General features: G+C 49.1%; 2 protein-coding genes across 2 annotated transcripts; one reads left to right on the forward strand and one right to left on the reverse strand.

Moving 5' to 3' along the window:
- Positions 1 to 4,033: 4,033 nt before the first annotated feature.
- LOC123127650 (B-box zinc finger protein 25) lies at positions 4,034 to 5,499 on the forward strand. Its single transcript, XM_044547413.1, has 2 exons — positions 4,034 to 4,794; positions 4,905 to 5,499. Exons 1-2 carry the CDS (start codon positions 4,132 to 4,134, stop codon positions 5,160 to 5,162), a joined length of 921 nt encoding a protein of 306 aa, XP_044403348.1. The 5' UTR covers positions 4,034 to 4,131; the 3' UTR covers positions 5,163 to 5,499.
- An 808-nt stretch (positions 5,500 to 6,307) lies between these two features.
- On the reverse strand, positions 6,308 to 8,818 carry LOC123127648 (glutathione S-transferase T3). Its single transcript, XM_044547412.1, has 3 exons — positions 8,666 to 8,818; positions 7,670 to 8,137; positions 6,308 to 7,591 (listed from the first exon to the last, which is right to left on the reverse strand). The coding sequence occupies exons 2-3, from the start codon at positions 8,135 to 8,137 to the stop codon at positions 7,037 to 7,039; spliced, it is 1,023 nt and encodes a 340-aa protein (XP_044403347.1). The 5' UTR covers positions 8,666 to 8,818; the 3' UTR covers positions 6,308 to 7,036.
- Between the last annotated feature and the right edge of the window lie 2,626 nt (positions 8,819 to 11,444).

Consider the following 11,444-nt stretch of genomic DNA (forward strand, 5'->3'; position numbering starts at 1 on the left):
TTATCTTCATATAGTTGCAAAATTTACGTAGAGCATCCCAAGAGTCATGTCTGCAGACATTCACAAGTCTCTGTGGACCAGAAACGATGCAAATGACATAAGTTGTAGTTTCCACCCGAAGAACAAAGGGTGAAATCTTTTGACGAGTAGGCATGCATTGGTTCTTTGGAATCCCTTGTGTTCCTTTGTAAGATTGTAGAGAGTTATAACATCTCAATCCTATGTTTTCTATATTCCTGCATGAATAGACTCCCATGTTTCAAAAAGACCATGAGTACTTCAACTCAATAGCCATGTCGATAACAATACCAGACCTTCAAGTTAAGAAAAGAGAGACAACATATGTTGGGAACATCACTACTTGTCGTTAACATGCATTTCTACACTATTCTCGTGTTTTCAAAACCTCGCGAATCAAAGATACCCTTGACACAAAACACCATGTTGTCCTTAAAATGGATTGATTTCTTATAACTTGATGAAAACAAATGCAGTAACAATGTTAGGTTATGTAGTTGGGACAGTTTCCAAGTTTGCGTGCATCAGAACAAGAATTCTCTCGTGCTAGGATCTTATGATTATGATATCGTAATCTAATGAAAATCATGTTAGCAAGTTCCAACAAAATTGAAATATTCACACATATACAAGATCTGTAAACCCCATAAACAAGGTTGATATGTACAAGATAATGTCTGAGCTGAGTGAAAATAACAAATGATTTTTTTTGCAGGATTACAAATGAAATTGTCGCACACAAGGCTATAGTACGTTACCATATGAACCCACAATTTTCAAAACTCAGAAATCTGTTTATTACTATGAATTACAAAATACAAATATCATAACCATAATCACATGATACCAAAATCTGTTTGATACTTCTCACATGCAGCGGGCCTTACGTGTAACTCCTCCATGCCGTGATAATTTTAAGTTGAAGAAAATCAATCGGAGGGTTGCACATCAGATTGCGAAATTTAGCATTGAAAATAGGTCGTAGGATATTCTTTATAATAGTTTTCCGTCCTGCATGGCTGTTGTTGTTGTAAGAAATTATTGTAATAACCCTTTGATTAATTGTTAACAAATGGGAGGTGTTTTCTCTAAAAAAAAGAAGAAGAAGCAAAGCAGGCAGCAGACTGGCTCTACAACCACACGTTCCTCGTAGATTTTTATAAGGCCAACTCCACCGCGCGACCCCAAATAGACGTCCGTTTTATCCGGTTTTTGTCCCTTTGGGTAGAGATTTGAAGTCGTGTTCGGGCCTGTCCTGGGATGCGGTGGCCGTGCGCCCAGCGCGTGGCCGCATTCTTTTGCCCCATCCTGTCCGCGTCTATTTCAAAAAAAGAGACGTTTCAAATGACAAGCCCCAGTTCACGACCCGAGTTCATCACGCCGGCAACAAAGCCAGCGGCCTACACGACCATCGCCGGCAACACAGCCAGCGGCCGGCAACACAGCCAGCCTCCAAAATGAATAGTTGTCCTCGCCGGCAACACAGCCAGCGGCCGGCAACACAGCCAGCCTCCAAAATAAATGTTTTTTCGCCGGCACACTGCCAGCGGCCCAGCGGGCGGGCGGCACCCATGCCAGCCTCCAAAAAGAACGGCCACGCCGATCGGACGACCTAGTTCAGGCCTTCGGCGTCGAGCATCTCCTTCTGCTTGGCCTTGAACCAGACCCTCGTCTTGTCGCTCATCTTCGACAAGTCCACGCTCATGATCGCAAGGGCCACCTCCTTCGCTTTGGTGGCGGCATTGGTGGCCTCGACGTCGAGCTGCCTCTGCCTGGCCTTGACGTTGTCGGCCTCGATGTCGAGCTGCCTTTGTCGGGCGGCCTCTTCCATGTCGAGCTTCCTTTGCCGGGCCGCCTCCTCCATATCTATCTTCCTCTTCTTGGCCGCCTCCTCCATCTCAAACTTCTGTCGTTGGAGGTCTAGGTATTGCTTCATTTGCTCGTTCTTGCTTTGCTGCTTCTTCTTATCCCTCACATCCTTATATGACATCATGCCATGCAAAGTCTCATGCAAGGCCATGGATGAGGCGTCACGTATGTCGTCCATCTTTGAGTTGGTCTTGCCCCTCGGCCTCTTCAACGCCTCGCCATCCCCACCTCCGGCGAACTTGGCCGTCTTCTTGCCTCTCTTCCTTTGAAGTTCACGGTATTGATCCTTGAACTTAGGGCAATTATTGATGATCGTCCAACAATGCGTAAGAGTGAATGGCTTGTCATTGTGCGGGGCCTTGAATGCCTCCAAAGATTGAAATGCCTACACCACATGATCAACAACAAGTGAACATGCAAACATATACACGGCCGAAGTCTCATGGCCATAGCAAGGGCTAGAAAGAGAAGATCATACCATGTCTCCAACGCCGAGACCACTCACTGGCCGTGCTTCAACGCTCTCAAATGCGGCACAATACTTGTTGCACTCTTGTTGGATGAACAACCATCTTTTTTGAATCGAACCGATGCCACGGTTGCTTGTAATTTGGTAGGGCTCAAACATCTTCCTTTAATGGAATGTTTTGTGGACTCTCGTCCAAAAAACAATGCCCTTTGTTGCGCGCCGGTCCTTGGATCTTGGCTAATCTCCATCCAACATTAGCAAATCAACTTGTCCTCATCTTGTGTATATGAACCAGTGCGAATGCTCTTCCGCTTCTTTTGTGCTTCCGCTCTTTGGGTGAGCTCGTCTATGAACAATGGAGCGCCACTAATATCAACATCATTGGCTTCATCTTCATCTTCACCTTCAACATAGATGTCATCGTCTTCATGCCATGAATCACCATGGTCGTAGTCAGCACGGTCGTCGGCCTCTTCATCGGGCACGTACTGGGCGCGGCCATCCTGACTTTGGGTCTCATCGGGGTCGTAGGCACGGCCATGCCCATCCTGGAAGATCACGTCCTTCATATACTGGTTGTAGAAGGGGTCGTCCACCGTCGGCGTTGAGGTTGGCATTTCATCAAACAACACGCGGGGGCCGGCATGGTGCCATGAACGGTGCACGCGCCTGCTTTCTTTGTATCTCGACGGAAGGCCGCCCGCCGCTGCTGGACCCAGGCGTCACGTTGAGGTCGATGACGGCCGCGGGGCGTGGTGTGGACGGCGCGAACAAGCCCACGTCCGGCGACGCCGAGAAACGGGTCTGGCCGTCGTGCCTGGGTGGAGGAAAGCCGGGCGACATGGGCGCGGCGCGCGACGTCGGCAACTGGCAGTGCGTAGGCCGGGCGACCGACGAGCCTGTGCTCGCCGGGCCGACGGCCGCTGCATGGAACCCCGCCGGACGGCCCATGCCAAGCATGAGAATGGCGTGCGCTTTGTTGACGAGATCCTCCTTCTCGTCGGTAGCGGCCTTGCGCCGCGCGGCCTCCAGCTCCTCGCGCTGGGCGGCGAACTTGGCCGCGGCGGCATTCATCTTGACGGCCGCTCTCCGTTCCCTCCTCTTCGCCGATTCCGCGTCCAACTTGGCGATCTCCTCCGGCGTGTACTCCGACCGCGGCTTCCTTGGCGCCTTCTTCTTCACCTTTGCGGTCGGGTCGACGGCCAGGCCGCCGAACTCGGCGGGGCGTCGGCCATGGACGAGGGAGAGAGGGGGTGGGGGGAGGGACGTGGGAGGGTTTGGGGGAAATGGCGCCAAATGGCCGTCGGGGGGTTTTTGGTTTCTCCCACCGACAGGCGGGCTAGGGGAGGACAAGCGCGCGCGTCCCGCGCGTCCGTGCGTCCGCGCGCTGTCCGTTTCACCCCAAAACCAGCGCAAATTTGGGCTGAGGATGGGTCGAAAGCGGACACAAAGCGGACAAAAATCCGTTCGCTCCCGCGCGCTGGGCCGTTTTTTTTTCCTTTTACCCCAAACGGACGGGGCAGATAGGATAGAGTCGCGCGGTGGAGTTCGCCTAATAGGGTGCATGTGCCGAGTCAGCGGAGAGCGGATCAAAATATCAAACCAAATCAAAATCCCGGCCCGTACCCTGTTGCTTTTCGGTGGGGTGCAACTCCCCCGCGTCCACGAGTTTCCCGCGGCCAGCTTCCCACCACAAAGCTCGTCTCCCTCCCTCTTGCTCGGTGCGGCGCTCTCTGATTGTCCCCGCGCGGTTGCGTGCTCGGCCCTGCGCTTATATGCACCACTCGCGCTCGCCTGCTTCTGGATCCCTCTCCTCCTCCTCGCCAGTCCCACCTCCCCTTCTTCCTCGCAGCAGCCTTATCTCTTCTCCGGCTCAGCCTAGCAAAAGCGCTCTCCGGCCAGCGAGAAAGCAAGAAGGCGGAGGCATGAAGATCCAGTGCGACTCGTGCGGCGTCGCGGCGGCCACGGTGGTGTGCTGCGCGGACGAGGCGGCGCTGTGCGCGCGCTGCGACGTGGAGATCCACGCCGCTAACAAGCTCGCCAGCAAGCACCAGAGGCTCCCGCTCGACGCGCTCGGCGCCAAGCTCCCGCGCTGCGACATCTGCCAGGAGAAGGCCGCCTTCATCTTCTGCGTCGAGGACCGGGCGCTCTTCTGCCGCGACTGCGACGAGCCCATCCACGTCCCCGGCACGCTCTCCGGGAACCACCAGCGCTACCTCGCCACCGGCATCCGCGTCGGCCTCGGCCCCGTCTCCGCCTGCGCCGCCGGGGACCACGGCGCCGCCCACGACGCCGACCACCACGCCCCGCCCAAGGTCTCCTGCGAGCCCCAGCCCGCCGCCCGCGCGCAGCAGGTCCCCTCGCCGCCGCAGTTCCTGCCGCAGGACTGGGCCGTCGACGAGCTCCTGCAGTTCTCGGACTACGAGTCCAGCGACAAGGTAGCAATCCAACCCCACCACGGATACGATCATCTCTGTGCTCTGTGCTTGCCTTGCTTAGGGTTCCGTCTCGATCTTGTTCTCATGGTGTACGTCGTGTTAATTTGCAGCTGCACAAGGACTCGCCTCTCGCCTTCAAGGAGCTGGAGTGGTTCACCGCGGACATGGAGCTCTTCCACGACCACGCGCCCAAGGGCGGCAGGGCGACCATGGAGGTCCCCGAGTTCTTCGCCTCGCAGGCGGCAGACGACGCGGCCTACTACAGGCCGAGCAGAGTCGCCGCCACCGCCGGCGTGCGCCAGAGCAAGAAGGCCCGCGTCGAGATCCCCGACGACGAGGACTTCTTCATCGTGCCTGATCTTGGCTAAGCGATGCTCCTAGATGCTAGTACCTCCTCGTGTGATTTTGCAGTGTTGTTGTATACAGAGAGGAGCTGTGTACAAAAGCTAGTCTTCTGTCGAACTGTGCCCCTGTGCATCTTGACGTAGCATCGCTGAACTGTGACATATAATAATTATTATCGTAAGATATGAGCTTTGCAAAATGGACGCTTTTGATGTACCTCTGTACTTTTGCACTAGTTAGAGCATCTCTAGTGGCTTGTGTAAATTTGGTAGTCTATATCTTCACATACACAATGGTGTAATTCTTTTTCATTTTAGACAACCTCAGTTTTTCAGTGGATTGTCTAAATTTGGTAGTCTATGTCTCCAACGGCTATATTTTCAACAGCTACTTTTCCAACGACTATTTCCAACGGCTATATTCCAGGTCTATATATACCATCCCTTCCACCTCTCATTCATCAATCCTGATTGTGCCTTCTCATTCCTCTCCTGAATTCCTTTGTCTTCTCTCACACAACAGAATGATGAGTGAAAACATTTCTTCTTTGGATATGCTCATGAATTCGTCGTCGTCTTCATCTGACGACGACGAACTCATTCTTGTAGCATTCGCAGAGCGCGAGAAGGAAGAGCAGAGGAATCGTCGACGCCATGGCGGTTCCAAGCATGGACGTCAGACAATCAATCGAGCAAGAGATGCAGGATTTGTTCTACTATGGAATGACTACTTCAAAGAAAGTCCTCGCTATCCCGAAAACTTATTTCGGCGAAGGTTCGTAATTAGTACATTTACTTAATGTTTGCCTATTTTTCACCTTCCTATTTCATTTACATTTTTACGAACAGGTTTAGGATGTCTCGTAATTTGTTTAATCGCATAGCTGAAACTATACTTCAACATGATTATGATGGTTATTTTACGCAAAAAAGAAGTGCTTGTGGACTTCTTAGGTTGCATCCGTTGCAAAAGATGACCGCAGCAATGCGAATGCTAACTTATAGAATAGCAGCTGATAGTGCCGATGACTACATCCGGTCTGCAGAAGCTACTAATCTAGAGGCTTGCAAGAAGTTTGTGATCAAAATTTGTGAAGTCTTTGGGGACCAATACCTGATATCTCCAAATGAAAAAGATACTACAAGATTACTTGCAATAGGGGAGGAAAGAGGATTCCCTGGTATGTTAGGGAGTATAGATTGTATGCATTGGGGCTGGAAAAATTGCCCAAAAAATGGCATGGCATGTTTAAAGGTCATGTGAAAGAGCCCACAATGATCTTGGAAGCAGTTGCTTCCCAAGATCTTTGGATTTGGCATGCTTTCTTTGGTTTACTAGGGTCAAACAACGATCTGAATGTTCTTCAACGTTCTGCAATCCCGTTTACTAGGGTCAAACAAAGGATGTGGAACGAGCCTTTGGAGTTTTGCAATCCCGTTTTGCCATTGTCCGAGGACCTGCGAAAGGATGGAAACGTAAAGAAATCGGTGATGTCATGAAAGCTTGTGTCATAATGCACAATATGACAGTTGAAGACGAACGACACACTGGTCAGCAAAACAACACTTATGAGGCAATGGGAGAAAGAGTCAGGGTGTCCTCTACTCATGCGGAAGAGCTGAGTGCATTTATTCAGATGCATCAGCAAATTAGAAACAAAGATGAACATTCTCAGCTTCAAGATGATCTAGTTGAGCACCTCTGGCAGAAGTTTGGACACGAATGATGTAGTACAAGTAACTTTGTAGTCTATTTCCTTTCATCTAGTTTTTCATGTATGCATAAGAAATAGTTGAAGTGACAAATAGTTCAAGTCACAAATAGTTGAAGTGACAAATAATTCAAGTGACAAATAGTTCAAGTGATAAGAAATAGTAGACAGAACAACAAATGAAGGTTAACCAGATGTGTTCTGGCAGCGAGCAATGATCTCATCTTGTTTATTCTTGTAGAATTGCTTATGTGCATCACTCATATGAGATGTGTCCATGAGCATGATTTTCTCATCTAATTCAAACTGTTTCCGTGCATCCTCCTTCTCTTGCAATGCAATCTGCTTCTCTTGCAATTCAAAAGCTCTCGCGTAGCGAGCAATTTTTGTGGCCTCTTTGATATCATCCTTCTCTATCTTCTGTGCCCACACACTTTCTAATGATAACTTGCAACCACTATCATTGGATTCAGAAGTTTTACCTTTCCTCAAACGTTCATTCTTGTCATGCTTCGTACCAGGAGGTCTTAGCTCTTCTTCAAGAGCATCAGTGCATGCGCCGAAGTCTTTATCGTTGGAGGTTGTACTCGGACTTGCATCCGAGGTATTCTTTTGTTTCTTCTGAGGAAGCGGACGTGTCTGCCACTTTGGATACTTCTCAAACTCTATGTAGCAATGCATTAATGTAAATGGCTTCTTTTTCTCATCCAGTTCAATGTACATGCGGTGTGCATCTCTTTCCTGAAAAAGGAAATGAAGAGTTAACACTTCCATACAACACATGGTATATTAGAAGCGAATTAGAAGATAGATGCATACCTTATCAGAGAGAGTCATTCCGCTACAATTTCTATTTAATATCTGTTGAATACATGCACAGAACTTGCTCGTGAGCGCTGAAATAACGTTGTAACGACAAGTGAGTCCATTAGAACCACGCTCCGGCCATGACGGTTTTTTGTGAGCGTCGTAGTGATCTGAAATCCTACCCCAATATGTACTTGAATTCTGATCGGTCCCGGTCACCGCATCCAGACTAGTGTTTGCCCATGCTTGAATCAACACCAAGTCCTCAACAGTTGACCAATTTTCCCCTTTTGTGGAGGCTCCTTTTGCTGATTTTGGTTTCGCAGATTTTTTCCCCTTTTGTGGAGGCATCGTCACTTGTTCCGCAAGTGGGCTACAATCTGCTGTTCCATAACAATTTGTGTCACTCGATCCTACATTCATCATGTCTAGAAATGAGGAGTTGTTGATCTGTGAGTCCAGCTCATATGAGTTTTCCATCTGCACACAAAGAGTAGTAGTAGCAATATTCAGATATTCAGAGAACAATACCAATATTCAGATACAGGGAGCAGCAGCAATATTCAGATACAGGGAGCAGCATCAATATTCAGAGAGCTGGCGCTCGCGCGCACGCTACTGCTCGCAGCCGCTGCTCGCAGCCGGCGCCCCAGTCGCTCGCGCCCCACAGCCGCTCGCGCTCGTGCCCCACCCGCTCGCGCCTCACAGCCGCTGCTCGTAGCCGGCGCCCCAGCCGCTCGTGCACACGCTCGCCCCCGCAGCTCGCGCATCCCCCTCACACCAGCCGCTCGCAGCCGGCGTACCCGCCGCTCGCGCACATGCTCGCCGCCGGCGCCGCGCTCGCAACCGGAGCCCCATCCCCCTGCCCCTTCTCTCGCATCTCCCTGCCCCATCCGCAAGGGCGACAGTGGCCGGCGGCGGTGGCCGGATTTGGCCATCGGCCCCATCTCCCTGCCCTGTCTCTTCAATCACTCTCCCTCTCTCCGAATCGGAAAAACCAGAGCGTACCTCAGCGACGGCGAGCTCCTCGGGGCAGTGGCGTGGCCGTCTTCTTGTCTCCAACTTCTCCAGATCGGCGCGGGAGCGAGCTCGCGAAGGGGCAGCTCTGTTTGGACGTCCTCGCTCCGTCGTCTAAATATGGACAATGCGTAGCGATTCGGGTGGATGTCTAAAATTTAGACTAGCACATACACAAGCCGCTGGACACATTTTTTGGCCTCTGATGGTCTATATTTGACATAGACTATGGGATACACAAGCCACTAGAGATGCTCTTAAAATCACACCTTAGTATGTACTGTAGTATAGGAAAAGTGTAGATAAAACATAAGAAACACTAGTGACCAACAAGACAGTGCTTCAGCAGGGGGACAGATGATGGGCTGGACCAAACAATTTCGATACTGAGAGACAACAGCATAACTGTGCAACTGTACAGTTCTGAAACTAAAACAAAGAACAGTTTGTCTAATTCATATCTAGATGTTTTTTAAAAATGTCACATCTAAGCTTTCACAAATATATAATATAGCAACAAGAAATAAATAAACCATAAACAGAGTGGACATCAGTTTAGCTGTTTTTTTTGAAAGATCCAGCAAAATGCTGGCTTGATTCAGATTTAGCAGAAAGCAGCGGAAGAACAACATGATGAAGATCCGAAGATCAAAAGAGAAAGGAAAAACTGCAGCCCTAATAGCTGCAGAGAGCTACACCCACCACAAACAACACGACTACACGACCGAAGCACATGTCCTAAGCTAAGCATCACCGCCGCGTCTCGAACAACGCCGATCACCTCCGAAGACAGCAGCAGCTCCAACTACAACTTCCCTTGCCAACGCACCATCCACCCTGAAAGCAGGGGGTGGATAGCGGGACTTGGTCGATCCCAGGAAGAGCTTCGTCTTGGACTCATCGATGAATTCGTACATTGCGCCTGGAGCTTCACCTTGGACAGCGGCGAGCACCGGAGGAGCGCCGCAAAGAGCTTCCAGGAAATGTCTCCAAACATGATGCTCCCAACAGAGGAACGACGTCAAACACGCCGCCATCACGCCGATCCAACACCGGACCTAGGATTTCACCCGGAGACAAACCATCATCCGAGCACGAGGAACACGCCGCCATCAGTTTAGCTGTGATATAGTTATGTCACATCTAGATGTGTTCTAGACAGACCCAACAAAGAATAATGATCATTTACTTTTTTGATGCTAACTGCAGCTTTGACTGTAACACACAGCATAACTGCACAAGATACCATTCGACTAGATTAGAATGGTTTGCGAGTTGCGAAGGAGTTTAGAGAGGACGTTTACAAAGGGATATTAGGCGTGGCCCCTAAGTTGAGCTGCTTTCAAGCGGTTTCACCAGAGCGTGAATCATCCATGATATTTAGACCTAGGTGGATCCTATTGCCTGAAACTTTTTCATTCCTTGGATCCCATATTTTCCACAGTGTAATGAGCACCACGAAGGTGGTTGGTGAGCTGGGTAAGCCTGACGGTGGAGTAGCTGGTCAAAGGTCATCGAAGGGGGTGTGGTGGTGAACGGGTTGATGCCGAGAGCACGCCACACACACTGTGCAGCGGAGAAGTAAAGAAGAGATGTAGCCTGCCTTCAACCTATGCATTGCACTATCGGCAGTCCATTTTTTTTCAAAAAGAAGGATTTTCCGTAGCCTCTGCATCAAGGAACGAAAACAAAAGCAAGTCATAAAACAAAATGTCACAATATGTAAATATAGGACAGGATGCGTAAACACCTATCTAGTTATTGGATCGTCACTCGGTTGTATATAGCCCATGCTGCCGTCTTTCATTGGTTACACCCAATGGTCATATTCTTCCTAACTTCCACACGGGAGTAACGACAACATACGGATCTATCTAGACGCCCGGAAGATAATCTGCAAAAGATTTGTGATATTGCTTTGGATAAAAATAACGTCCTTTTGACAGTTTTAAATAACTAAGTAATGCACAAACTCTCTCTCGATTTTGTGCCGTAGTATTAGGCTCTACCCTATTTAACCAGGTACCAAACAAATTGGAGATGCTATTAAGTAGTTAGGCATTAAAAGACAGATGCATTGTATGCCATAATAACCTGGTTAGTGGGCATTTGAGAAAAATATGTTAAATCATTTCCGTTTGATCACAAGAACAACATCATTTGCTACCTTCCCATCTATGTTTCATGAAGTTGTCTTTAGTCAAAATCATTTCCTTGTGCACAAACAACATAAAGACCTTGATTTTTAATTTTTTTCGAAAAGGGAGTGATCCCCGGCCTCTGCATTAGAATGATGCATACGGCCATAATAATTAATAAGCAAAAGGTTCAACACAAGTCTTCATGTCTCGAACAAAGAACTAAAAAGGCTCACAGAGAGCTAAAAAGTAATAGAAAAGCCACAACCGGCTAGCATAAAAAGATAGAATCACTAATTGCCTATCCTATTACATGACCGCCATCCAAACCGGTTGAAAATAGCCTGTGCTACCATCTCCCATGGGGTAGATCCAGTAACCATACGCTCCCTGGCCTCCGTCGGAGTGAGTAACGACCACATATGGATCAACGCAATGGCTCGGAATATAACCTGCAAAAAATGAATATTTGTTGTTCTGTTAAAGACCAAATCATTTCTGCAGTTCCAGACTGCCCATGATAAAGCACATACTCCTACACGGATGTGTCTCGCTGTTTTGGAATCTATCCCGTCTAGCCACGTCCCAAATAACGTGTTGATAGTATCCGGAGGAGTAATATTAAATTCTAT

This window comes from Triticum aestivum, chromosome 6A (genome assembly GCF_018294505.1).
Source record: "Triticum aestivum cultivar Chinese Spring chromosome 6A, IWGSC CS RefSeq v2.1, whole genome shotgun sequence".
Classification (NCBI taxonomy): domain Eukaryota; kingdom Viridiplantae; phylum Streptophyta; class Magnoliopsida; order Poales; family Poaceae; genus Triticum; species Triticum aestivum.

What these genes read in the sequence shown, in the direction of transcription:
- LOC123127648 (XM_044547412.1), bottom strand. Translation starts at nt 8,137, where the DNA reads ATGGAAAACTCATATGAGCTGGACTCACAGATCAACAACTCCTCATTT. An exon ending in GAATGACTCTCTCTGATAAG is followed by an intron (nt 7,592 to 7,669) that starts GTATGCATCTAT and finishes TTCCTTTTTCAG; the next exon opens with GAAAGAGATGCACACCGCAT.
- LOC123127650 (XM_044547413.1), top strand. Translation starts at nt 4,132, where the DNA reads ATGCACCACTCGCGCTCGCCTGCTTCTGGATCCCTCTCCTCCTCCTCG. An exon ending in ACTACGAGTCCAGCGACAAG is followed by an intron (nt 4,795 to 4,904) that starts GTAGCAATCCAA and finishes GTTAATTTGCAG; the next exon opens with CTGCACAAGGACTCGCCTCT.